Genomic DNA, 27,739 nt, shown 5'->3' with positions numbered 1-27,739 from the left:
CAGCAAGCCACCGCATTCAAGTCAAGTGAAGAAAAATGCTCTATAAAGAGGGGAGAAAGAAAGTTGGGGAAAGGGGATTGTAATAAACTGAGTCCCTGGCTTTTCATTGGCAAGTCTTTGTCAGGGAAAAGGAGTCTTTCTTCTTATTATGGGGCTTGCTATGTTCACAGTATCTCGCCTGGAGAATTCCATGGACAGAGGAGCTTGGCAGGCTACAGGTCATGGGGTCGCAAAGAGTCAGACTAACTGAGCAACTTTCACTTATTTACTTATGGTCACAGGATATGACATCTCCCCCTGCTGGTCTCCCTAATCTACTGGGGGTTCCTATTTATTAATTTTTCAGTTCAGTTCAGTCACTCAGTCATGTCCGACTCTTTGCGACCCCATGAATCGCAACACGCCAGGCCTCCCTGTCCATCACCAACTCCCAGAGTTTACTCAAACTCATGTCCATCGAGTCGATGATGCCATCCAGCCATCTCATCCTCTGTCGTCCCCTTCTCCTCCTGCCCCCAATCCCTCCCAGCATCAGAGTCTTTTCCAATGAGTCAACTCTTCGCATGAGGTGACCAAAGTACTGGAGTTTCAGCTTTAGCATCATTCCTTCCAAAGAAATCCCAGGGCTGATCTCCTTCAGAAGGGACTGGTTGGATCTCCTTGCAGTCCAAGGGACTCTCAAGAGTCTTCTCCAACACCACAGTTCAAAAGCATCAATTCTTCGGGGCTCAGCTTTCTTCACAGTCCAACTCTCACATCCATACATGACCACAGCAAAAACCATAGCCTTGACTAGACGGACCTTTGTTGGCAAAGTAATGTCTCTGCTTTTGAATACGTTATCTAGGTTGGTCATAACTTCCCTTCTTTGCGACCCCATGGACTGTAGCCCACCAGGCTCCTCTGTCCATGGGATTCTCCAGGCAAGAATACTGGAGTGGGTGGGGTCTGTAGCCCCATGGGATTCTCCAGGCAAGGGTACTGGAGTGGGTTGCTATTTCCTTCTCCAAGGAATCTTCCCGACCTAGGGATTGAACCCAGGTCTCCCGCATTGCGGGCAGACGCTTTAACCTCTGAGCCACCAGAGAAGGCGCTAATAGCAAAGAATCCTGCCAAACAGGAGACCTAAGAGACGCGGGTTTGATCTCTGGGTGGAGACGATCCCCTGAAGGAGGAAATGGCAACCCACTCCAGTATTCTTGCCTACAGAATCTCATTGACAGTGAAGCCTGGCGGGCTACAGCACATACGGTCGCAAAGAGTCAGACACGACTTAAGCGACTGAGCACCCAGGAACTGCTGTACTAAGAACTAAGATCATTTAACTTCAGAGATCCATAAAAAGTAGGAAGTATACTCGTGAGGAGCTGCCAAATTCATCATTTTGGTTTTATACTATTTTTATGTGAACCTAAGGACCTGAAACGGCGGAGGAGGAGCTTTGTCTGTGGGGCCCGGGTGCAGCTCCCCGTCGCCAGTCCTGGCCACCTTTCTCGTAACTGAAACCACAGCAACCCAGAAACCTCATCTTTAAAGGGGTGGGGAGGGTTCCGCCTCCCGCCCAACCAGCCATCTTCAATGCCAACGGCCCTTTCCCTGTACATTCTTCCAATCAAATGGCCCCAGGGTGGGGCTTGAAGGGTAGAGCCAACCGAAACGCTTCTATTTCCTTTGGGCCCGCCCTCCCCTATTTCCGATTGGCAGGTTTCAAACCCACGGGAGCCAATGAGAGCGGACGCAAGCGCGGCGCTCCGGCTTTCTCTCCAGGCGCGGCCTTTGAAGAAAAACTGTCGTTTGAGAATCATGGTGCGGCCTGGACTCTCCGCCGCCGCGGGTGAGTATGACCTCCAGCAGCTGTCTTACGGGCGGGGACGAAGGGAGGCCCCCGAGTGAGCGGAAGTGACCCGATCGCTTGCCTGCCTGCCTCTGTCTCCCCGTGGGCGTTTTTGGTTCTGCGGGGGCTGACCCAAGCCCACGCTCCAGGCCTCGGTGAGAAAACGGGGCTGGGGGGCTGGGAGGCTGTGCGCGGGGCCACGCCTCCAGGCACCTTCCCAAAGAGTCCCGCAGCAGCTCTGCAAAAAGCTGTCATTGTCACCTCGTTTGGGTAAAGAACCGAGGGTCCTTGCCCGAGATCGCACAACCAGTGGAAAGCCGAGCGCTCTCGCGGCCTAGATTTGGCTTCAGGCAGAGCCGGGGTGTGGCCCTCGGGGTAACGCCGCCCGCCCGAGCGGGCTGTGACAGCTGTCAAGGCGGGTCTCACCCAGACGCGCCCTGGAGGCTGATGGGTTAAATCTGCATCGATGCTGAAGGTCCTGGGCTCCCTGACTTTCCTAAATGTGTCTGGAGCCCTTTGTTGACTTTTTAAACATTCCTGCTCAGATACCTGTCACCTGCTCCAAAATGCACAGTTTTGTTAATTTCTGCAATAACACCTGTTGATTGTTTCCAGGGCCCAAGCACTGCCCTAGGCATTTTACACAACAGCCCTTAAAAATGGGCATTTCTGCCCCATTTTACCTGGTCAGCAACAGCAAGGTTTGCTAACTGGCTAGACATAATAGAACTGGGATTCCAGCCACATCTCTCAGCTCCATCAGCCGTCTCAACACAGCTGTCTCCTGGGGAAAGATCAGAACCAGATATCAAAACACAGCTGTTATTTTTGTTTGGCCGATAAAGCATGTCTGACCCTTTGAGACCCCATGGACTGCAGCACACCAAGCTTCCCTGTCCTTCACTGTCTCCTGGACTTTGCTCAAACTCAAGTCTATTGAGTCGATGTTGCCATCCAGCCATCTGGTCCTCTGTCATCCCGTTCTCCTCCTGCCTTTAATCTTTCCCAGCATCAGGGTCTTTTCCAGTGAGTTGGTTCTTTGCAACAGGCGACCAGAGTATTGGAGCTTCAGCTTCAGCATCAGTCCTTCCAGTGATTATTCAGAGTTGATTTCCCTTAGAATTGACTGGTTTGACCTCCTTGATGTCCAAGAGACTCCCAAGGGTCTTTTTCACACCACAACCATCTTAATTTTAGCCTTTTCCAATGACCCGCTCCCCTCACTCAGTTCCTGCCTCTGGACTCCCATAGTTCTTTCTTTGACCTGCTTTTATCACCACTACCAGGATGAAACTTCTCAAAGAGAGAAATATTAACTTTTCATCCCCTCACAGGTGGCTTGCTTAGAAAGAAAGTCACTGTATGGATAGATGTTTGTGATGAACCTCCAGCCTAGCCTATTTTGTCCTTAGTTCCAAAAGAAAGGGTTTGTGGGCAAAAATCATCATTCCTGTCAGAAGGGATTAATAAAGCCCTGAACTCACCAGCTCAGGTGGGCCAGTAATAGCATTTCTTCATGCAAAGCTTGATAGGTTGTAGCTGAAAACAGTGGATACGAGCAAGGGCTCTGGGTTGAATAAACCTGGTTTCAAAATCTGGCTTTGTATACCATTTTGTTGTTGTTGTTTAATTGCTAAGTCATGTCAGACTCTTGCCACCCCATGAACTGTAGCCCGCCAGGCTCCTCTGTCCATAGAATTTCCCAGGCAAGAATACTGGAGTGGGTTGCCATTTCCTTCTCCAGGGGATCCTCCTGACCCAGGGATCAAACCAGGATCTCCTGCACTGGCAGGCAGATTCTTTACTGCTTGAGCCACCAGGAAATTCCCTGTATAGCATTTATCCATGTTTAAATTTCAGACTGTAAAATACCTTATAGGATTTTTGTGCAGATTAAAGGAAGTAATGTAAGTGTAAAGAGCTTAGCATAGAATGAGACATATGAATTTTATTGTCAATGTTGATGTGAACCTGGAGGCAAGTCTGTAAGGCTAGGGACTTTAAAACATTATGGTCCAACACCAAAGTCAATACAGAAAAGTGCCTTCTTTTGGAATATAAGTAAGCTTGTTAAAATCTTGAGCTAAAATTCTGTTGTTTGCTTGCCTGTTTTGCAGAAGAGCGGCAGAGAAAGCTGCAGGAGTACCTAGCAGCCAAGGGAAAACTGAAGTGCCAAAACACCAAGTGAGTCTATTTCCCACAGTTATGCAAGTCCTGCTGCCCTGGTTGCTAATGGCAATTTAAAGCTCTGCCAAAACATAGCCCTTTTGTTTGCAGTCTGCTCAGACTGCATTAGGATCCTAGGATTATTCAAAAAGGGCATTTTGGTGCAGTTGTGATAAAAATGTTGGCAAAGATTAAAAGCAGTATTATTGTGAGTCTCCCAAGGTGAGAGAGAAGGGTCTACAGTAGCACCTACAATGCTGGAAGCTTCTCCCATCTCTGCTTTGTTTGCTGGGAGAGGGATGGTCCTGGTCCTGGTGCTGCTTTCTAAAATGAAAACCAGTTATATAATCCATCCACTGTAAACTGCACATCCCCATCCTCTAGCCTGAGAATGTGCTTGGGTATTCCTCTTAGCACTGACTGTGGAGGTGAACAGAATATGACGGCCTCACTTTTCTCTTTTGTTGGCATCTTGTCATCTCAATGGTGTCACCATGCTTACCTTAGCACTGATATGTTTTTTTCCCCAACGTGTTGCTAAATTTTTAGTTGAAAACAAATTTTTACAAACTAAGTTAGCTTTCAGCCTTTGTTTTAGCTTCTTTTTACTTTGAGTTTTTCATCTTGTTTATAGTTTCCCTTGCAGTGCCAGAGCTTTTAAGGTTAGTTAGGTCCCATTTGTTTATTTTTATTTCCATTACTTCAGGAGGTGGGTCAAAAAGGATCTTGTTGAAATTTATGTAAAAGAGTATTCTGCCTGTGTTTTCCTCTAAGTTTATTAGTTTCTGGCCTTAAATTTAGATCTTTAATCCAATTTGAGTTTTTTTCTTTTTTTGGCTGAGCCATATGGCATATGGGATCTTAGTTCCCCCAACCAAGAATCGTACTCATGCCCCCTGCGTTGGAAGCGCAGAGTTTTAACCAATGGACTGCCGAGGAAGTCCCTTTGAGTTTATTTTTGTGTGTAGTGTTAGGAAGTGTTCTAATTTCATTCTTTTACATGTAGTTGTCCAGTTTTCCTGGTACCACTTAATAAAGAGGCTGTCTTTTTCTCCATTGTATATTCTTGCCTTCTTTTACTTTGAGTTTTTACTTGACTTGATTTCCTTGATTAAATAAATAAACTTAATTCATTTATTCAACAATTTACTTAATACCTATAATGTATCAATCCCTCTTGGTTCTAGAGATAAGGTGCTTACCAAAACAAAGCAGTCCCTGCCCTCCTGGGATGTGCATCCAAGACCAGAGAAACAAACATCAAGTCCTGATCAAAGTTCCTGTTTGGCAGTTTATGATCCGTGAAGTTTGAATCTAAATTCTCCTCTACTTTTCTTTTTTTTTTTTTAATTTTTCTGTCTCACTAGCTAGTTTTCATGTGTGCCTCTATGTTCTTTTATTTATATCGCTTTCCTCACCTAAAAATTAACTAGTTGAAGACACTTAAAAAACAAGCAAGTTTTTTTAAGTTGAAGTGTAGCTGATTTAATACAAATGAATTTATTTGCAAAACAGACTCATAGAAAACAAACATGTGTTTTAAAGAAGCACTTATTTGGCATTGAATCTCTAGTGACTGGCACATTGCATTGTTCAGAGAATGATGTTTAAATGAGTAAGACTATGCAGATATGAAGAAAACATATTTTATTAATATTGTTAGAATGTTGTATCTATGTATAGGACATCTATGAAAGGATCACAGAAAAAAAATAGGTAAGAGTGGTCATGGTCACCAAGGAGTGGAATAATAGGACTAAGGAAAGGTTGATAAGGAGACTTTTTATTAATTTTAATTTTTGAATTTTTTACCACATGGAAATGCTAATGATTTAAAATTATAACCATAATATTTTTTAATATTTTTAATCACTGTATTCCCAAGCCTTGCTGATTCTTCTGTACTAAGAATTAATCTTATTTCATCTTTTTTAGGCCTTACCTAAAAGCCAAGAATAATTGCCCAAATCCTCCACCTTCTAAATCTGTAAGTAGAAATTAGTCTTTGCCGTTAATGCCAAGTGGGTCTGGTTACACATTCATGAAACTTACATAGTAATTATTCATCATTTAACCAAACCAAAAGCAGAAAGTCGTAGCTCTAGCACTGACATATCTTTCCCTAGATAGTCAATAAATCTCTGACAAATTCTCCCTTCTAAGTAATCACTTTCAGTGTGGATGCTGTAGAATCCTCAGTGGCCTGTTTCTGTTTTTTACCATATTAATTCTAAACACCCCTCCCTAGTTTTCAGTTTTCTGCTACCTAGTCCTCCCTTTCTTACCCAAAATTAAGTCACATGACTGAAATATTTACTTATGAATAATGTAGAATCTAACCTTAAAACCCTGTCCTAACTTCACAGATATGACTCACTTTCTACTGAGATTTGATGCTTATTCAGAGTTGTCTCACAGTATGTCAGGCCTGCCAGCATCTCCCACCACTCCATACCACTAATCTCCAGGATGAGACAGTGTTCCTTGAGTGACACTCTGACCTTTCAAAGGCAGTGTTGTTTTAAGAGAATTAGTGTAGCAATACAAAGTACAAGGAAGGGACTTCCCTGGTGATCCAGTGGTTAAGACTCAGCACTTCCACTGCTGGGTACACGAGTTCGATCCCTAGTCAGGGAACTAAGATCCCACTTGCCTCTCAATACAACCAAAACAAAAAAAACAAACGAAAGTATGAGGAGGAACTCAGGAGGTACCCTAACATAAGTTTATTATGTTTGTATCTTTCTGGAATTCCAGGAAGGATACATCACTGGGATACCGTGAGCACTCAGCAAGTACTTGTTTATTTTGTTAAACAGCAATTTTTGTGTGTTCACTGCAGATCTGCAGAATTCTATTAGAATTCTATTAATTCTAATATATTTCTAATAGGAACTCAAGTTATAAAAGTCATCTGTTAGTGAATCTTTGTTTTGTCAAGTCAATTTTCTTAAGTTATCAACAAAATAACTAGTTGGTTTTTTTTTTACTTTAAAAACAATGGACTAATGTTTTTACCTTTAATTTATTTGTATTTTTAGACTATTGGACCCAAAAAAGATGTTACCAACCATGTTGCCTTGCCTGTCAAAACTACAAGATCCATCAGCATTAAACTGCAATCCAGACCTGCCAATATCACCAGGTCCCAGAGGCCAAAGTTGGAGCCACCAAAACTAGGCAAAAGGCTCACTTCAGAAAGTGTTTCTTCTAACCCAAACGGTAAGCCTCCTGGCAATAGTCAACAGCTGCGTGGATTTGGATCGTCCACTGATGGAAAACAGCCAAGAAAAACCATGGGATCACTTAATATACAGAAACTGAAAACTACAAAGCAGCAGGTAACAGATCAAAGAACTGCTAAAGGTACAGACCCTGTGGACAATACCCATGTTGAAAATGAATCCCTGGGTGGCTGTCTAAAAGAGATGAATAAAGAGAACTTGCCCCAAGACTTACCAAACTCGGAAAGGAAGCCAAATCCTGAATCCTGGACCATAAATAAGCCCCAAACTAATCAAACCAAAAGCAGTTTGGCTTCTACTAGAGAAGTCTTGGACAAAAGCTCAGTGAACAGTGCTGCTCTGAAAGAGGGAGTTATTAAACCATTTGTTGAAGAAACACAAATCAGTGTTCCACCAGGGAAGTCTCAGAAACTCTCTAGAGTAGCAGACCTTATAAGACCAGGGGGAAAACCCCCCAAAACCCTCCCTTCTCACTTTGTCCAGACACTTAATAGGACTCAAGCCACAAAGAAAACAGTGGTTAAGGACATAAAGTCTATAAAGGTTAATAGAAGTAAGTATGAAAGACCAAATGAAGCTAAGTTACAGTCATACACTGTTACTGAGCAGAAAGTAAAACACAGCAAACCCAGTACACACCCCAGTGTGCTTCAAGGAGGGTGTAACCACAGACATCCAAACATTAAGCAAGATCATAAACCCACTCAGGCTTGTTGTAGACCTCAGACATCATATGCACTGCAGAAATCAAAAGCCATAAGCCAAAGGCCAAATTTGACTATTGGCAGCTTTAACTCGGTCATTCCAAGCACCCCTAGCATAAGAGCAAATGGAGCCACTGGGAATAAATGCAACAACAGTTGTCAACAAAGAGCGCGGACTCTGGACTCCAAGTTCAAAAGCGCTCCTCCCCAGAAATGTTTTCTAAACAAGACAGCTCCCCGGACTCAAGCTGGTGGCCCAACCATAAGTGGAAGAGGAGTCCCGAATGGGGCCCAAACTAATCCATGTAAGAAGATCGCGGCAGAGGATCGAAGGTACTTTATTTTAATTCCATACTTTTGCAAATTAAGATGGCTAGGCAAATTGACTATCAGGAGTGCTAAAGTCAGGAAATGGGTCATAAATAATGGCTCCTGGGTAATTTTTAGCTATAACTCTTAAAAATTCAAAGCAGATATTAAGACTTGATAGAACTGGGTGGAGATTGTACTCTGTAATCTTCTGTATGCTTGAAATAATTTATTTTTTAGTTTTCTTTTAATTTTTTTTTAAAGAAATTCAAGCAAAATAGTTGACCAAGAAGTAGGGGTTGCAGAGGTAGATTATTCATGCAGGAAGTGCCTGCCCCACAGGGACAGAACAGAGGCAGGGTGGGAGCAGCCAGAGTAGTGAACTTGCATAGATAGGAAGTGCAGAGATGGTAATCCCTCATCAAGCCAACTAGTGTGTAAAGCCAGAAAGGTTATCAGGGAAGAAGGAGCAGGCAACTTCTATGAGTCTGAGCAGGCCAAGTTTTGGAAAGTGAACTGAAGCAGAGAGAATTAAGCAGTTCACATAGAGTTCAGATGGTAGAAATCAGGACCTCAGGCATTAACATAGGTGATGCTTGAAACTGAGCCAAAGGACTTCATACACTTTCTGCACAGGACCATATATGTTCTCACGATGTGGTGAACATCCCAGGAGAAGCACCTCGGTATACTTGGTTGGAGTAGAAAATAAGGAGATTCCTGACAAGGGCGAAAGGACCACATAAAATACGATGGTAGCTAAAAGGTGTAGCAGAGTGAAGTGAGGGCAGGATTTATTTTCTGATACAGCCCTGAACACAACTGACAAGCTCTCTGCCCCCTGAAGAAAGAGAAAATAAACAACTTGATTCAGGGTGAGGTGATTGAGAGAGGGAGGCCGGGATGACTTTTTTAGATAGAAAGGTCAGGGGAGGTACTTTCAACAGTGACAACTGGGCTGAAAAAGGACAGTGACCAGAAGAAAGACAAGTCTTAACAGAGAGAAAACTGAATGCAGAGACCTGGAGCTGGTGAACGAGGAGGCCAGGGTCCCTACCCTGGAGCTCACAGTCTAGACCACATAACCTACAGTGGATCATAAGATAGTCTGATTACAATTGGCCAGCGTTGATGACCAAAAGAGAAGGAGTCTGTAGAGGGAATAGATCTTCACTCATTCCTGTGGTGTTCCTTCAGCACCTACAATGTGTCAGGAACTGAGAGATATAGTGGTGTGCACACAGTCGCAGTCTACTCTTAGGGAACGGTTTTTTTCTGGTGTGTATATGGAAAGTACTAGAATAACAAATCTATGGCTTTCAAGTCCTGGGAATGAGTTGACTTTAGAAAAGGCAAATTCTAAGAGCGTTAATAGTTGTTGATTTTCTGGCAAAAGCAAAATAAGGACAGCAAACAGATCCGTGATTGCTGGAGGCTGGACGTGGGTAGCATGGCTGACCACCAAGAAACATCAGGGAATCTTTAAGGGTGTTATATCTTGATTGTAATCATGGTGACATGATATTCATGCATTTGTTGACACGCACAGAACTGTGTGCCAGAAAAGGTGAATTTTACAGCAATCAAACACTTACTGTGTTCCAAACACCGTGCTAGGCACTAGGCCATCCAAGGTTTCCATCTTCACAGACCTTGCATTCCAGTGCAGAAGATATTAATAGAAAATCAACACATTGATTAAATAAGATTAATTACAGAAAATTACCTCTTCAAGGAGGTATCATTTGAGTAGAGGACCAAAGATTGATAATACAAGGCCCTGAGACAGGAATGAGTTTGGGTCAGGTGATTGGAAGGAAGCCAGGGCTCCTGGATGGCAGGGGGTGAGCAGGAGAGTGGTGAGACGTGAGTCTGGAGTAGGCAGGGGGCACATTGCTCTGCGGCTCTGGCCATGGAGAACATTTTGAATTTTATACCAAGAGCCATGAGAAGTTCCTGGCAGTGACTCTGGTTTATGTTGTAAAGATCACCAGCAGCTGTGCACAGGATAAATTGGAAAAGGATTAGAGTGGAAGCAAGGAGGTGACTTAGGAGGCTTGCTGCAGCACTCCAGGCAGACGGTAATGGTGCACTGGACCAATGGTAGCAGTGGGGACAGAAGCAGTACTGACCACACGATGACGTGTCAGATTCGAGGAAAGAAGGGGCTACTCACGACATCTCCTGGATTTAGGCCCTAGCAGCTGGGTAAGTGGGGATAGTATTTACCAATGTAGGGAAGGCTCTGGGAAAGGATTTAGAGATGAAAATAAAGAGCTTTGTTTTGGACGATATTAAATTTTAAATACCTGCCAGACATCAAACAACAGATATCAATTAGGCAGAGGGTTTTACAAAGTTTGGGGCCCTAGGGAATGATCTGGGCTGAAATGTACATTTGTGAGTCATGAAAGTGCAGTTGTGATTTAGAGAAGCAGAAGAGCCTACACTCAGATGCTTGGGTCCTCGTGTTTTGGTGCCACCCCCAAGAGTGGACTGCCTCAAAGCAGGAGTGCAGAGTGGGAACAGTATGGGGAGGGTGCAGCCTAGGACTTGGTGCCATCAGAGACTAGCTACCTAAGAAAAGAGCCCTGAAATTATTGCCCTTGTTAGGGGAAGCAGGGGTCCTGTGTCATGAGGAGAGGCTTAAGAAACTGGGCCAAGTGGGTTGCTTTGAGTGGCCAAGACCCTACTGAGTGCAGAATATAGGTTTGGTACATCTGGTTGAGTGGCAGATACAGAGCTTATGAGAAGAGAAATGGAGTGCTGAGTTAGTGATCGTGAAGATGGAGGGATGTCTTAAGAAAGCAACTGTCAGAAGTAGCATACAGGTGAAATAAAAATTTTCAGGGAATAATATTAAAGAATAATCAGGGAATTATTGAGATAGTGAAGGACACGGAAGCCTGGCATGCTGCAGTCTGGGTCGCAAAAAGTCAGACATGACTTAGCGACTGAATAACAATCAGGAAGTTAAGAAATTTGAAGATGGAGATGCTAACCACATGTTGTAATCCTAGTACTCCATCTGGCATCTACCTTCTGAAGGGTGGGAGCAACCAGTGCCTCCGTAGCAATTAGTAAATTGTTTTCAAAACATTCTCCCGACTTTGCAGTTGAAGGTGTGCAGTGCTAATCTATGCTCACCGTATGTTAGAATCTTATCCAGGTACCAGAAAAAAACCTTAAACCTGTTCCCTGTTTTAATTGTATAACAGGAAACAGTTGGAAGAATGGCGGAAATCTAAGGGGAAAATCTATAAACGGCCTCCTATGGAGCTTAAAACAAAAAGGAAAATAATAGAGGAAATGAATATTTCATTCTGGAAGAGTATGGAAAAAGAAGAGGAAGAAAAGAAAGCACAACTTGAACTGTCCAATAAAATTAACAACACTCTGACAGAATGTCTGCAGCTCATTGAAAGGGTGAGTGAGAACGATAATCTTCCAAAGCTTTGCCAAGTCTTAAGGTTTTTAAACACTTTTCTTAAGTATAGTTTCAGGGAGACAACCTCTGTCTAAGCAGAAATTTAGCTACTCCTTTTAATAGGGAGGAGTGATAGTAATAATAATAATGATACATATTTAAATAATGGCTCCTGGTATGCCAGGTTCTGTTCTAAGCACTTCACTTATCTCATATAATTATCATAACAACTATTACTATATTCACTTTATAAATGAAGCTGAGGCCCAGAGAAGTTGGGAAATTAACCCAAGCAGTCTGGATCCAGAATGATCCAAAAGGAACTTTGCCTTCTTTGTGTATCAAGGTCCAAAGAGTTCACATTTGACATTTGGAGGTGAAGCTATAGTCAAAAGGCAAGGCCTAGCCTCCAAACTTGGCTTTGGTCTTATCCTTCAGGTTTGACTAGGTAATGTTTCATATCAGTCAAGAGTCAAGTCAGGAAAACAGAAACACAAGCAATCTCAGTAGAAAGAATGTAATATGAAAATCACTTTCACAGTGTTTTATGTGAGTTTCCTGGAAGCAGACCGTACAAGGAGAACTTGTGTGGAAGTAGTTTACTAGGAAGAGGCTCCAGGGGACAACTGGAAGGGGATTTGGGGATGTGGGACCAGGAGGAGAAAGAGGGCAGGCAAGGCATGGTCTCAAGCAGAGTTCATGGAGAGTCGCTGCGTCACAGTCCCACCTGGGAGCTGCAGAGACAGTGCCGGTCTCATCTCTCAGAGCTGTCCTGATCGGGGCAAGGAAACTGTGGCATTAGTCATTCCATGGTCATTGATTAATGGCTGCCTTTGGGGGTCAAAAATGCCCAGTCCCTTCTGACTCTATGGACACATTACAAAGAGGCAGAGATGCTGCCTGTAAAGTACTTTGTGAGCCTGTGTGCACAGAAATGATAAAGGAATCATCAAAGGAGATAGGGGTGCTGCACACAGAACGGACAGCAGAAATGAATCTCAGGTAACAGTGGCAATAACTGCAGGAAGCAGCTAGCAGCATCCACTGGGTCTAGGGGAACAAAGAGAGGTTGGGGACGTCAGAACCTAGAAGCTGGGAGAGACAAACCCTGGTGTAAATGGGACTCCAACTCTAAGGATGCTGGCACCACAGGAGCTGCAGGAGGGGCCTACGGGGCTGGGATTCAGACCTGGAGAAAAGGATGCTAACTACCCAGTTGGGGCTTTTGCCTCTGAAGGAGCACAGTGAGACAGGATCCGTGCATGCCAGGGTGAAAAAGGTAGAGGCTAGAACCAACTGCTGCTGCCAGAGTGAAGAGCCTGGGGTGATGAAAGCAAACGAAAAAGAGGAAGTCCCCTCTCTTCTCCAGCCTGCAGCCTTCCTCTACTGCCCCACACTGGCTGAGCCCATCAAGGAACTGCTGTCAAAACAAAGTGATTTATAGACTTACAGAATTCTGTATCACAAAGCAGAGGATAAAAGGTGGGTTTAGAGCTAAGACACTGAAGCTCAATAACTGACACGTTCTCATTTGTTGCTAGTTTGACATTTCCATTTTGAGGTCTTCAACCCAGAAGTTACCTTAGAAGAGTATTTTAACTTCCAGATAGGTAGTTGGTTTTGTTGGTATCTGGTTTTTTTGTTTGTTTTTGTTTTTCTGGCTACCTGTCTGTCAGTTTTTAATTATACTGCACTGTGGTTGGTGAATGTAGCCTATATGTGTTCTGCTTTATAGAATTTGTTGAAATTTTCTTTCTGATCTTAATGTCTGATCAGCCTTGGTGAATGTTCCAAAAGTGTTTGAAAAGTGTATGTATTCTCTGCTGAATAGAAAATTCTACATGGATATCCATTAGATCAAACTTAGAAATTTTAAATAGCACGATTATTTTTTTGTTCGTTTACTTGCTTTTTTTTGCTCTCTGAAAAAAATATACCAAAGTCTTTTACTAGCACTGTGATTTCATAATGTCACTTTGTCTTTCTATCAATGTTTACTTTCTATTTTTCAAAGTTATGTTGTTAAGTGCATAAAGATTCATGACTTGCTCTGATTTTTCTATCTGATATTAATCTTGCCACACCTGCTTTGTTGTTGTTACAATCTTTCCCTATCTCTCTATTTTTAAAGGTATGTCTCATATGAATACATAGTTTAATTTCTCTAACAAAATATGGAAAACTCTCTGCTTTTAAAAAGTGCATTTAGCCCATGTACATTTATTATAATTACATATATGTTTAACTTTATTTAAACATATATGTAATTACATATGTGTTTAATTTTATTTAGTAACTCAATTTACATGCAGTATTTTTTGGTTTATTTTTCTTCATGTCTTTGTTTGATCCAGTTTTCATTTCATAAAAAAAGCATATAATTTGAAATCACAAAAGAAAGTGCTAAGTATGAGTTCAAACATGGTGTGCAGTTATATATCATATTCTTCTTGTGGCTATTTTTGTTTCAAGTCTTCCAGTTGAATTCTAAAGTTCATTCACTAATAACTTTATGGTTTTTGAATGGTAAACTTTCTGAGTTGTTATGCTTATAAAAATGTCATCATTTCATCCTCATGTTGGATTCATAGTTTGGGGGAAATGTCTAAATTCAGATGGTTTTTCCTGGAAGATTTGAAAGTTACTGTTTCATTTTCTTTCTTGCATCTGGAATTGTTGATTTAGTAAAGTCTCGTGTCAATCTCTCATTCTTCTGTAGGTAATCTTGTTTTTTTTCCCCCCTCTCTGGAAGAATTTAAGATTTTCTTTTTATCCTTGGTTTTCTTAGTATAGGTCTTTTTTCATCCATCTTGCTTAGCTCTCTGGGGACCTTGCAGTCTGAACATTTGTTTCTCTGTTCAATCCTTGGGAATTTTCTTCTATAACTGCAATGCATGTTCAGCTTTGTTCTTTCTGTGTCTTTGAAGAAATTCTGTTACATGGATATTGGAATATATCCAATATAGATGTATCTAATAAATATATCCAATATAGAGTATACATGTGTCCTCCAGAACTCTTTTATATACTTCATTTCTTTGTTCTGTTTCACTGGGTTCTGGAAGAATTCCACAGCTGGATTTTTCAGCTCACTGATTATTCTTCAACAGTGCCACTGTTCTGCCCATCTATTGATTCTTTTTCATAACATTGATTCTAGTTTTATGATGGCAGTATTTTATCACTCTGAAGATATTGACTGCAACACTCTTAAAATTTATTCCTCTTTGCGCCCTCAGCTCTTTGCAGCAGTGTTCATTCTTCTGGTTGTTGCATTTTATGCCTCTTTCATGCAGTGTTGGTTTCCTCAGAAATTAGTGACTCTTGACTGTGAGCTTACCCCTTTGTCTTTCCCATGTCAGGAAGAGTAGGAGGTGCTACTTGGTTCAGTGTGCCACTACCTGGATTTCTGAGCATAGTAGCTCCCATTTTCCTTCTAGTCCATGTCACCGCGCTGCTCTCAGTACAAGGCAGAAAGGGTCCAAACCTATGAAGCCATTATAAAGTTCCTTTGTATGTGGTTTAACCTTCTTTATATATACCTGCAAAGAGTTGGACACGACTGAATGACTCACACACACACACACACACACACACACACACATATACGTGCATGGATCCCCAACACATACATATGTACATCCATGACCCTTTCACACCTATGCATCCTTATGCTTCTGTTAGTTAAGCAGAAATTCTGGTCACTATTCAATGTTCACGTTGTTATGACTATGTAAAAAGTACATGGAAGGTTGATTACTCTAGGGTTTGGTTAGGTTTGGGGTTTACATAAACAGGTAGAACAATTTCTTACTTTGAGCTATGATAAACATTTTTCTATTTGGTCTCTTAAAATTTAATCATCAGTGCAAAAACTCCTCAAACTATTTAAATAGGTTCATTTTATTATATAAACTACTTCAGTAAAATTGAATATTTTTAATTAAAAAAAAAACCACTTATCAGACTGATTTCTGCATACCTGCTATGGTAAGTATTAGGAGATGTGAAAATAACAGCAAGTAACAATTACCTCTGGGTACTTTTCTTTTTTCCAGGGTGTACTTTCTAATGAAGTATTTGCCATTTTGTCCAGTATTCCTGAGGCTGAAAAATTTGCTAAATTTTGGATCTGCAAAGCAAAGTTGTTGGCAAGCAAAGGCACCTTTGATGTTATTGGGCTCTACGAAGAGGCCATTAGAAATGGGGCCACAGTAAGTATCTGTCTTAAATGGGTGACTTCTTAAAACTCCTCTTTCATATGAGTTCTCTGTTGTTTGCAAAATGGCAGTTATATAATGTAATGTTAAATATAACTTCATAAAGTTATATGCAAAATATGAAGTACAATATGTCCTTCATGAACATTTTAATTAAAATATTTATTTTCTAGAAAATAGTGTCACATGTAAACAAATAGAGTCACTTTCTTGTCAAGTGAATCAGTTCAGTTCAGTCATTCAGTCATGTCTGACTCTTTGCGACCCCATGAATCACAGCACGCCAGGCCTCCCTGTCCATCACCAACTCCCGGAGTCTACCCAAACTCATGTCCATTGAGTTGGTGATGCCATCTAGCCATCTCATCTGTCGTCCCCTTCTCCTCCTGGCCCCAATCCTTCCCAGAATTAGGGTCTTTTCCAATGAGTCAACTCTTTGCATGAGGTGGCCAAAGTATTGGAGTTTCAGCTTCAACATCAGTCCTTCCAATGAACACCCAGAACTTATCTGCTGTAGGATGGACTGGTTGGATCTCCTTGCAGTCCAAGGGACTCTCAAGAGTCTTCTCCAACACCACAGTTCAAAAGCATCAATTCTAAAAAAAAAAAAAAAAAAGGCATCAATTCTTCAGAGCTCAGCTTTCTTCACCGTCCAACTCTCACATCCATACATGACTGCTGGAAAAACCATAGCCTTGACTTGATGGACCTTTGTTGGCAAAGTAATGTCTCTGCTTTTGAACATGCTATCTAGGTTGGTCATAACTTTCCTTCCAAGGAGTAAGCGTCTTTTAATTTCATTGCTGCAGTCACCATCTGCAGTGATTTTGGAACCCCAAAAAATGAAGTCTGACACTGTTTTCACTGTTTCCCCATCTATTTCCCATGAAGTGATGGGACCAGATGCCATGATTTTAGTTTTCTGAATGTTGAGCTTTAAGCCAACTTTTTCACTCTCCTTCACTTTCATAAAGAAGCTTTTTATTCCTCTTCACTTTCTGCCATAAGGGTGGTGTCAAGTGAATATGTCTCACTTAAAACTCATTGCAGAAATGTGCACTTATGGAAAGCAATAGCATAGAAAATTATAGTATAACATCAATATCCAATACTTAGAAATCCAATACTCATGCTATGCTATGCTAAGTCACTTCAGTCGTGTCCGACTCTGTGTGACCCCATAGACGGCAGCCCACCAGGCTCCCCCATCCCTGGGATTCTCCAGGCAAGAACACTGGAGTGGGTTGCCATTTCCTTCTCCAATGCATGAAAGTGAAAAGAGAAAGTGAAGTCGCTCAGTCGTGTCCGACTCTTATCGACCCCATGGACTGCAGCCTACCAGGCTACTCCTCCATGGGATTTTCCAGGCAAGAGTACTGGAGTGGAGTGCCATTGCCTTCTCCTCCAATACTCATACCTCACCATAAAGAACCTAAAAAATATATTAAACCCAACACATCAATATCCATAGATCAATCATTCAGAGCCATTTCATGAAATAACTTGTAATTCTAAAACCTAGTAAAACCACTGTCTCTATATAATTTAACAAAGACTGCATCAAATAGTTTTAAAACTCTTTTCCCTATAATATGTAAATAGGTGAGAAGTATATACTGATCCATGTAGTACATACTATGGTTACTTTGCCTTTTAAGTATGGTTTTCTAATTTTCCTGAAATTATTTTCTTGTTTTCCCTTTGCTTAGTATTTCCAAACTCTTCTATAATTATCTATACTTTTCAATACTTTCAAAACATTACATTCTGTTGATTTCTTCTCCTCAGGTTATTCTTCTTTTTTTGGCGGGGGGTGGGTGGGGGGGTGGGATGGTGGTGGTGCTATGCTAGGTCTTCACTGTTGCACTGCTGGGCTTTCTCTGGTTGTGGTGAGTGGCCAACTGGTGGTTCTTCACCCCCATCTTTATCAGTTGTCATTCTGGGATCTCCTTTCACCAGAACTATCAAGTTACCTTTTCTTCCTGTACTGCCTGATTCTTTTCCAATGCTTTTTCTTCTCTCATATCCTTTTTTTTGAAGGTTGTATTCTCTATTATTCATTAGAGGCTTTACTCAGATGCTGGTGAAACTGGACCATTTGTATGTGTATGAAGTGGGTTTTAAAAACTTATTAAAAACTCTGGTCACAGATGAGGCTTTACCATAGAGTGATCTGGCTGAGTCAGCTGATTGAGGAACCCCCTCTAAGATCTAAGAAAGATCTAAGAGATCTTTCTTCTAAGGCTGGTCATATTCTCTGAAGAAGGCTCATTTATCCTCCTTCCCGAGAACCAGGAATCAGGCTACCAATTCCCCTTTATTGGAGAAAAGGGAGCTGGGAGTCTCAACCTTCAGCATGGAAACTTCCATTTATCCCTTTTTTCAACAGACACTCCCACCCTCAGTCTTGCATGATATCATCCGGAGACTTGGAGCATATGTGCCTGGTGCCCTGTTGGGATGAAGGTGGGCGGGACAGAGCCAGCAGTCTGCATGGAGTTCAGGGATACAGGGTGGATTTGGAGGTCTAATGATTTTTATTGACTGATTGGCCAAACCACCAGCTTTGGGGATCTTCCCTGACCAGGATGGAATCCAGGCCTGGCAGTGAAAGCACCAAGTCCTAATCCCTGGACTGCCAGGCAATTCCCAGGTTTGACTGCTTTTTGACAGATGCTCTAGAGCCCTCCAGCAATTCCTGAGCCTTTCAGAGGCTTTGAGGTTGAATCAGATTCTTTCTCAGCCAAACTGCCAGCATAGAATTTGACTCTTTCGTTGGTCAAGCTGGCTACCTCTTCCTTCTACATTCTTATTGCTATTTCTTCTATTCTCTGTGGCTATTGCCTCCTTTTAACCCCTTTTTAAAATCATTTCAGAAGAGTTTCAAGAGGGATTAGGCATATTTGTGTACTCAGTCTATCATCTTTAACTAGAAGCTTGTGAAAATATACACTTAATGAGTGTTTTATATAGTTAAGATGCTTTGCAATGTATTTTGTACATTTATTCCCATTTCCTTAAGCATTTAGCTCTTAAGTATTTTAGCTTTTGTAAAAATGTATAGACAGCTTTGCTTTTATGCTCTATTTTCAGTTTATATCTGTTATTTATTTGATATAGGGTCCCAGGTCAGGAAGACCAGCCTCCAAATACTGTGTTCCTATGAGAAAGTATAGTTCGTTTGTGATGTTCTGTTTCATGGCATCGTTTACATACTTTAAAAAAGAAGGGGGGGAAAAAAGGAAGACTATCTCAGATAATTTTATCAGAAAATTACTTTTCTGTGATAGCTTTTAGTTTAGTGTTTTTTATATTACATTACCAAATAAAAGAATTAAAGGAAAAGCTGGGGGGAAATTGTCTAAAATGCTAACTAAAGGTTATATGTAGATGATGGGATTATGGGTAGTTTTCCCTTTTAACTTTGACCTATTGTTCAGTTGTCTGTATGGACATATATGACTTTCATGATGAAAACAAAAATTCAGTTAAGACAACACTGAAAACATATCAATTTTCTGTATAGCTTAGTTATATATCTTTGGATTAGAGTCTTTATATGGGAATACGTCTTTGATGGGATCATGTTAGTCAATAAGAAACCTAATTTGATTTAAAGAAATTTTATTATAGACAACGTTCCATAAATTCATCACTTCATTAAAGTCAAGCATGCCAGCATTTAACCAGTATTTTTTCTCTTCCTTTATTTTTCCTATAAAGCTAAAACTGAAGCCTTTTAATTAGACAAAAGATTAAAAAGGGAAACATTCTTGTTATAAAAAGTCTATTTGATGTTAAACAACATCATAAATTCCTTGGATCATTTTTTCCATGAATGTTTTTAATATATCATTCATGTATTTTCTTCCTTCTAGCCAATACAAGAGTTGCGGGAAGTTGTCCTTAATATTTTGCAAGACCGAAACAGAACCACAGAAGGTACTGCTATTTTGTATTTAAACTCATTCCCTCAAGCTACTCACGTAAAGGTCACTGAGGAACACAAATAGGGAAAGAATTATAAGTTCCTGAAATGCCTCTCACTTCTTGGTTTCCCTGGTGTGGACCTTTCAGCTTTCATCATCAGCTGATTGATTTCTGTTATTACAAGTAAATATACTGCTCCAACACCAAACAAAGGTTCCCAGCAGAGCATCCTAGACCACGGTGACTTGCTTCCCTGGAGAGAAGACAAGAGGCTCTTTACCAGGAGAGACTGAGCCAGAGAGGAGAGGTGCTTTAGTTTAAGTTATGTGTTTAATTTTTACATGCCCACCAACCCGGATACATCCAAATTCATGTTCTACCTTTATAACATAGCCATTTCAGGAATCATTTCACATAGTTCATTCACCATTGCTGTTATTGGCCAAAACCTTTAGAGAGCCCTTATGAAAAATATGCCAAATAAAGCGAGTGGCACATTATATATTATTATATTTGTGATATGATCAGGGTTGGGGGGAAGACACCTTGAGAAAATGAAATGGATTACTTATATAATCTTAAAAGGTGACAAATCTTTTTCCATTAAGAGTAGATTGAACTTTGGGGAACCAAAGTTCAATCAAGCCATGTAGAATTATAGCCAACTAACCCATTACTTTTAGGAATAAGTTGTAGTATATATATATACTCAATGATACTGAGAATGATGCTACAATTCAGATATTTATTTATAATATATGGCAGTGTTCTTTAAAGGATTAAAAAAGAGAGAGAGAGACAAGAATTCATGCCTTTTCCACATGTTGGCCTCTCGTGGGGTCTCAGCCTCCAGCCACAGTATGTCTCAGTCAAATTTCCTTCCCTTCGTTTTGGTTGCTGTGGTGGTTAGGCTATGATGCACATTGTGTTAACACAAGACATTTACACCTACGTCCAAGGTGAGAGCCATATGGTCATCCCTGGGTTGGAGGGGATCAGAAGGTCAAGTGGGTTAACCCTAATGAGTTAGGAGAATTGACCCAAGGTGTGGAATGAGGGGAGGAGGCCAATGGTTAGTCACTAGGGGAGCTCCCTCAAGAGTGAGTAAGAGACCGGGGATGCATTCAGAATGTTGAAAGGGTAGCAGGGATCTATTCTCACAGGCCCAAAGGTTGTGTGGAGGACTGGTTAGGAGGAGGCTTAATGCAGCAGGGTGTTACTACAAGGCTTAGTGGGAAAAACTAGTTGTAAGTCCCACTCTAAATCACTTACTCTTTATTTAGCATATGGAATCCATAAGGATCACTAAGAAGTCATGGAGATATACCTGTTTCACTGTATTGATTTTTTTTAGCTTCAATATTAAATTACTAAGTCTTTCCTTTTGACCTTATATACATAGGAATGACCTCTAACTCCTTAGTTGCTGAAACTAACATAACATCAATAGAAGAGCTGGCCAAGAAGACGGAATCTGGGGCATCTTGCCTTTCCCCAAAAGAGAGTGAACAGATGTCAGTAACACCCCAAATAACAAAGTCAGAACAGGATGGTCATCCTGGTATCAAATTACAGATCGCCCCAATCCCTCGGTAAGCACACTGTAAAGCTTTTGTGTTCGCAGGTCTAAATTAAATCCAATTGTCAGCTTCTCCTCCGAAGATCCGGAATACCAGCAGATTAGTGATATGAATACTTCCTGCCTCATATGAGGACTAGGTGATCTCATCGATCTTTGGTGTCAAGGGAAAGAGGGGGGGGGTGGAGCCCATGCCAGGGAGACAGTCCTTGGTACACACACCCACCTCCCCCACCCCCCGACCATAGCACCTCCAAGGAGATCTGACCTTCCTGTGAGGAAGGAGTGGCCAGACTCAGGAGGGATGTTGGAGTGGAGTCACCCCTTCCTCCTGAAATCGGTCCTCCCCCTTCACCCTCATTTGTCCTGCAATGGCAGATCCCATCCACCTTTCCTGGGGGTCAGGAGTGGGGGTGCTGCACTAATTGCTAAGCAAGGGCAACCTCTGGAGCTATGGGAAGGAAGGGGCCATGGATAACCTGTAAGAACAAGGAGGGCAGTCAGGACTGTACTAGTTAGAGGCTGCTCATCTATCACTTGCTCATATCAAGTGTTTGGTTCTAAAACAAGTGGAAGTTTAAGACAGAATCCATAATAATTTAAGGAACTGTGTCAGGGTATCAATGTCATTGTTCATGCTCTTGAAAGGAAAATTTCAAACAAAAGCACCAAGACCACAGTTCTTTGTCTTACTTTCCTGGGGAGCACGGCTGGGCTTCTTCCACTCTAAACACCTCTCTCAGATGTATCATTTCCCCACTATACTCCACTTATGGGTGGGTGAAGTTAAGCTGCTGATGTGAAAGCCACCTCTCACTGGCTCGGGAATTTTTAGGAGCATTTTCAGCAGACTGGCTATGAGTTTTATAAGACTAATGTAATCTGTGATTTTGTATCCTGTGGCCAGGATTCACTCCGTGGAAAGTCTCAGCAGCTTATCTTTCAGGCTGTTATAGGAATGCATTAAAGCCTTTACCAGGAAGATGCCCAATTTGCTCCAGTCTCCATCTGTGGTTTGGTCCACCATCTTCAAAGATGTTTTTGGATTTTACTGTCGAAGCTAGAAAGTGTCTTTAAATTCTTTAGTCCAGCCTTTTTTGGTGTTAGGCCCAATTTCCCCAAAAGATGTCAACTCTGTGGAAGTTCATGGAATAAACAAACACCAACTGCCAAGTAGTTGACTTCAAACAAAACCACACTTAGCACTTCATTCAATGAAATCCCTCTGCTGACACCATCTGAGAACAGATGGTGGAGTCCACCCAGTTCATTCTAACATTCAGGGAACATCCATCTTAGGATGAGAGCTGCCCTAGATACATCTCTTGTATCAGCCAACGTTGAAATTCTCTCATGTTTTATTAGAGAATAAGAAGAAAATAATAAGTAGAATTTTGAAAGGAGTTACAGGGTTTTAAATGCACCTCTTGCTCTCTTAGGATAAATGGGATGCCAGAGGTGCAGGACATGAAGCTGATCACACCCGTGAGGCGTTCAGCCAGGATTGAACGAGCCGTGTCCCGCTACCCGGAAATGCTGCAGGAACATGACCTCGTGGTGGCGTCTCTCAACGAGCTCTTAGAAGTGGAAGAGACTGAGTGCTTTATATTCCGCAAAAATGAGGCTTTGCCTGTAACGTTAGGGTTTCCAGTCTCTGAATCATAATTTCTCAGTGCTTTCTTTTTTAAGAGACATTTCAGAGCCTCCGTGAGACAAGAAATGCACTTACCCAGGTGACCTGGGAGAAACTGTATAATAGAGAGGCATTGTGGATGCAGGCCATGGGCCCCTGGAACTTGAAAAGTAATTCATCAGGACCGACTCTCAAATTTTATATCCTTGCAGGAAAGTCTGGTTTATTTAAGACTGGAGTTGGCCACAGTTTTACAGCATACATAAATTTCCAGCTTTTGAAAATTAATATATCCCACAAATACAGAAAATTTTTGAATTTTATTGACCTAGCTTAATCCCACCATAGTTACTTTTTATATCAGGAGGTCAGATCCACAATACAATAAACTTTCCTTCCTGCATCCACCCTAGCAGAGAGGGCAGGTCCTCGCACCCTGAAAGACCTGAGCGTAGACACTGGCCATCCCCACTTAGATGGAATGTAACCCACCATCTGGTCAAATGCCCTCATTTAGCTGATGAGTTTACACCAGCCGTGCCTTGGCTCAGAGATCACAAATGACTTTTCTGTGTGATCTTTGACTTCCCTCACAGATCCCTGGAGATGAGGGGTAATTCCCATCCTCTCTGTGCCTTGTTTCCTATAATGATACACAATCCTGAATTGGGGTGGTCATTAAGCTTTTTATATTCAAACCTAGTTTACATTTATTATTCAGAAATGCTTCAGATAAAAGCAAAAGGGAGTAGCAGAGAGCAGTAGGGAGAGGACCCTTGCCTCTTCAGTTCTATGCTCTGTAGGGAACATCTGGCCTGAGAAGACCACCTAAGCCCCAGAGACTCCCCATTTGCCTTTCCCAATCAGAATCAGTGTAAATATAATGTATAGAAGGACCTAGTCGATGTATTTTAGATTTGTTTTCTTAATATTTATATTATCTTAAAAAATTAACCTTTGTTCACTCCTGCTTATTTATCTTATTTATTACAGAAAACTGTGATGGTAGCTTGGCCTAGAGAATTAGGGGTGTGTCTGTGGAAACACTGGTTTCCCAAGTAGCTCAGTGGTAAAGAATCTGCCTGACAAGTAGGAGACTTGGGTTTGATCCCTGAGTCAAGAAGATCCCCTGGAGGAAGAAATGGCAACTCACTCCAGTATTCTTGCCTGGGAAATCCCATGGACAATGGAGCCTGGCAGGCTACAGTCCATGGGGACCCAAACGGTCAGACGCAACTTAGTGACTAAACAACATCAACTGGGAAACACTAGTAGCCCTCACAGGGAACACCCATTACCCTGGAGAACTCACCTTGATCTGACCCCCAGCTTCACCCAGGATGTGGATGTTCCCACTGTGAGGCAAGCAGCCATCTCTAAGATTTATAAAAACAAGATTCATAAAACTGAGCTATAAAACCCTGCAGCTAATAGACTAACTCTCGATGAGAAATAGACTATCACCACAACGAAAATGCAGGAATCCCTGCAGCCAGCCCTTTCCTCCCCTCATAGACAGACTCACTTGATCTGTGAGGCCAAATAATGCTTAGAAGGAACAGAAACTGAAAATGGGACTGGGAGAAATCAAATATTCGAAATCAGCAGACAACAGGAGTCAAGCACATCCCTCCTAGTTCTCAAAAGAGCAACTTTACCGTTGCCAATTCTTAGCAGGATGTCTCGGTACCATTCTGGGTTCTGACAATGCAGGATGAATTATTGGAATCTAATAATGTGTAGTTTTCAAACTGACAAATTAGAGGATTTAAACAGCCTAATTAGACTAAGTAGCATCTTCAAGATCTAAAAGGATGTGGAAATGATAGTGGATGGTACAGCAGCTGCAGAAAACTACACCCTGATTCTGGAGCTCTTTGTAGGTTCTCAGTAACCTTCTTGTTCAGTAAATAACTGTTCCTAGAAAGCAGAGCAGGTGGGAAGGAAAGAAGGCAGGCCCTTAATTGCTTGGCAGGAAGATTCACAGGGAATTGGCGGAGATACAGGCTTTAAACAGAATTAAGTCTAATATGTAGGGACAGCTTCTTAGGAGAGGGGAGTGTGAGTATTGAAGATAAATAGGGAGGGTTATGTGCTGACATCAGGTGCAGAATGCCTGGGAACTAGAAGACAAGGAAGGGAGAAGGTATGACAGTTATTACTGTTTACTAGCTACTGGTTATTCCTGCTATAAAAGACATCCATCGTTCCTGCCGGGCATGCAGTCCTAATAAGAACACCCTAGGGATTTCCCTGGTGGTCCAGCAGTTAAGACTCCACACTCCCAATACAGAGGTCGTGGGTTCAATCCCTGGTCAGGGAATTAGATCCTACATACCACAACTAAGACCTGGAGCAACCAAATAAATAAAAATAGATAGCTATCTTTAAAAAACAGCACCCTGATTTCCTGAGGACCACTTGTTTCCTGCTCACAGTTTGTAGCTTAAGAGGAATGGACTGTACCCACCAGAGCATATGACCCAGGTCAGGCCGACCAGCACCCAGTACCTCTTGGCTAATGACATTGACTGGACGATGCGGTTGTGGCTCACACAAAACCAGTGAGACTTTTCCTGGTAGAGTTGCCAAAGAAATAGGATGGGAATCTGTAAATCTACTTATACCCATGGAGAAAAAGAACCTACCTGAGAATGGCACCAAAATGGAATAAGCGTGAGAGCTGGAGAAAGTGTGGTGACATCCAGTGACATCATTTGATCCCCGGGCTAAAGCCCGGAGCCAGCCAAGTCCTGTACTTTCCAATATGAGACAACCGATTCTCTTTTTTGTTTTTTTAATTGGGGTATAGTAGGCAAAAGCTAATAGAGTTTTGCCAAGAGAATGCACTGGTCATAGCAAACACCCTATTCCAACAACAAAAGAGAAGACTCTACACATGGACATCACCAGATGGCCAACACTGAAATCAGATTGATTATATTCTTTGCAGCCAAAGATGGAGAAGCTCTATACAGTCAGCAAAAACAAGACCGGGAGCTGACCATGGCTCAGATCATGAACTCCTTACTGCCAAATTCAAACTTAAATTGAAGAAAGTGGGGAAAACCACTAGACCATTCAGGTATGACCTAAATCAAATCCCTTATGACTATACAGTGGAAGTGAGAAATAGATTTAAGGGACTAGATCTGATAGAGTACCTGATGAACTGTGGACAGAGGTTTGTGACATTGTACAGGAGACAGAGATCAAGACCATCCCCAAGAAAAATGCAAAAAAACAAAATGGCTGTCTGAGGAGGCCTTACAAATAGCTGAGAAAAGAAGAGAAGCCAAAAGCAAAGGAGAAAAGGAAAGATATACCCATTTGAGTGCAGAGTTCCAAAGAATAGCAAGGAGAGATAAGAGAGACTTCCTCAGTGATCAATGCAAAGAAATAGAGGAAAACAATAGAACGGGAAAGACTAGAGATCTCTTCAAGAAAATTAGAGATACCAAGGGAATATTTCATGCAAAGATGGGTTCAATAAAGGACAGAAATGGTATGGACCTAACAGAAGCAGAAAATATTAAGAAGAGGTGGCAAGACTACACAGAAGAACTATACAAAAAAGATCATGACCCAGATAATCATGATGGTGTGATCACTCACCTCTAGCCAGACATCCTGGAATGTGAAGTCAAGTGGGCCTTAGGAAGCATCACTACAAACAAAGCTAGTGGAGGTGATGAAATTCCAGTTGAGCTCTTTTAAATCCTAAAACATCATATTGTGAAAGTGCTGCGCTCAATATGTCAGCAAATTTGGAAAACTCAGCAGTGGCCACAGGACTGGAAAAGGTCAGTTTTCATTCCAATCCCAAAGAAAGGCAATGACAAAGAATACTCAAACTACCACACAATTGCACTCATCTCACACAGTTCTCCAAGCCAGGCTTCAGCAATATGTGAACCATGAACTTCCAGATGTTCAAGCTGGTTTTAGAAAAGGCACAGGAACCAGAGATCAAATTGCCAACATCTGCTGGATCATCGAAAAAGCAAGAGAGTTCCAGAAAAACATCTATTTCTGCTTTATTAACTATGCCAAAGCCTTTGACTGTGAGGATCACAATAAACTGTGGAAAATTCTGAAAGAGATGGAAATACCAGACCACCTGACCTGCCTCTTGAGAAACCTGTATGCAGGTCAGGAAGCAACAGTTAGAACTGGACATGGAATAACAGACTGGTTCCAAATAGGAAAAGGGGTACTTCAAGGCTGTATATTGTCACCTTGTTTATTTAACTTATATGCAGAGTACATCATGAGAAACACTGGGCTGGATGAAGCACAAGCTGGAATCAAGATTGCCAGGAGAAATACCAATAACCTTAGGTATGCAGATGACACCACCCTTATGGCAGGAAGTGAAGAACTAAAGAGCCTCTTGATGAAAGTGAAAGAGGAGAGTGAAAAAGTTGGCTTAAAGCTCAACATTCAGAAAACTAAGATCATGGCATCCGGTCCCATCACTTCATGGCAAATAGATGGGGAAACAGTGGCTGACTTTATTTTTTGGGGCTCCAAAATCACTGCAGATGGTGATTGCAGCCATGAAATTAAAAGATGCTTACTCCTTGGAAGGAAAGTTCTGACCAACCTAGACAGCATATTAAAAAGCAGAGACATTACTTTGTCAACAAAGGTCTGTCTAGTCAAAACTTTGGTTTTTCCAGTAGTCATGTA

The 27,739-nt window shown here is 41.7% G+C and overlaps 1 protein-coding gene across 3 annotated transcripts; it reads left to right on the top strand.

The window, feature by feature from the left end:
- Nucleotides 1–1,496: 1,496 nt before the first annotated feature.
- On the top strand, nt 1,497–24,011 carry CKAP2L (cytoskeleton associated protein 2 like). Of its 3 annotated transcripts, XM_061432563.1 has the most exons (10): nt 1,724–1,834; nt 3,952–4,018; nt 5,188–5,301; nt 5,936–5,987; nt 7,042–8,282; nt 11,477–11,684; nt 15,744–15,899; nt 19,784–19,847; nt 21,238–21,427; nt 22,854–24,011. In XM_061432563.1, the coding sequence occupies exons 1-10, from the start codon at nt 1,726–1,728 to the stop codon at nt 23,077–23,079; spliced, it is 2,427 nt and encodes an 808-aa protein (XP_061288547.1). In that variant the 5' UTR covers nt 1,724–1,725; the 3' UTR covers nt 23,080–24,011. The 3 variants fall into 3 exon arrangements, with proteins under 3 accessions (XP_061288548.1, XP_061288547.1, XP_061288549.1); XM_061432565.1 differs by lacking the exon at nt 5,188–5,301; XM_061432564.1 differs by lacking the exons at nt 5,188–5,301; nt 5,936–5,987 and having other exon boundaries at nt 1,497–1,834.
- The last annotated feature ends 3,728 nt before the right edge of the window (nt 24,012–27,739 follow it).

The sequence above is a fragment of the Bos javanicus genome, chromosome 11, assembly GCF_032452875.1.
Source record: "Bos javanicus breed banteng chromosome 11, ARS-OSU_banteng_1.0, whole genome shotgun sequence".
In the NCBI taxonomy this organism is placed as follows: domain Eukaryota; kingdom Metazoa; phylum Chordata; class Mammalia; order Artiodactyla; family Bovidae; genus Bos; species Bos javanicus.
This window is presented reverse-complemented; position numbering and strand designations above follow the sequence as displayed.

What these genes read in the sequence shown, in the direction of transcription:
- CKAP2L (XM_061432563.1), top strand. Translation starts at nt 1,726, where the DNA reads ATGAGAGCGGACGCAAGCGCGGCGCTCCGGCTTTCTCTCCAGGCGCGG. An exon ending in ATCCTCCACCTTCTAAATCT is followed by an intron (nt 5,988 to 7,041) that starts GTAAGTAGAAAT and finishes TTGTATTTTTAG; the next exon opens with ACTATTGGACCCAAAAAAGA. An exon ending in CAGATCGCCCCAATCCCTCG is followed by an intron (nt 21,428 to 22,853) that starts GTAAGCACACTG and finishes TTGCTCTCTTAG; the next exon opens with GATAAATGGGATGCCAGAGG.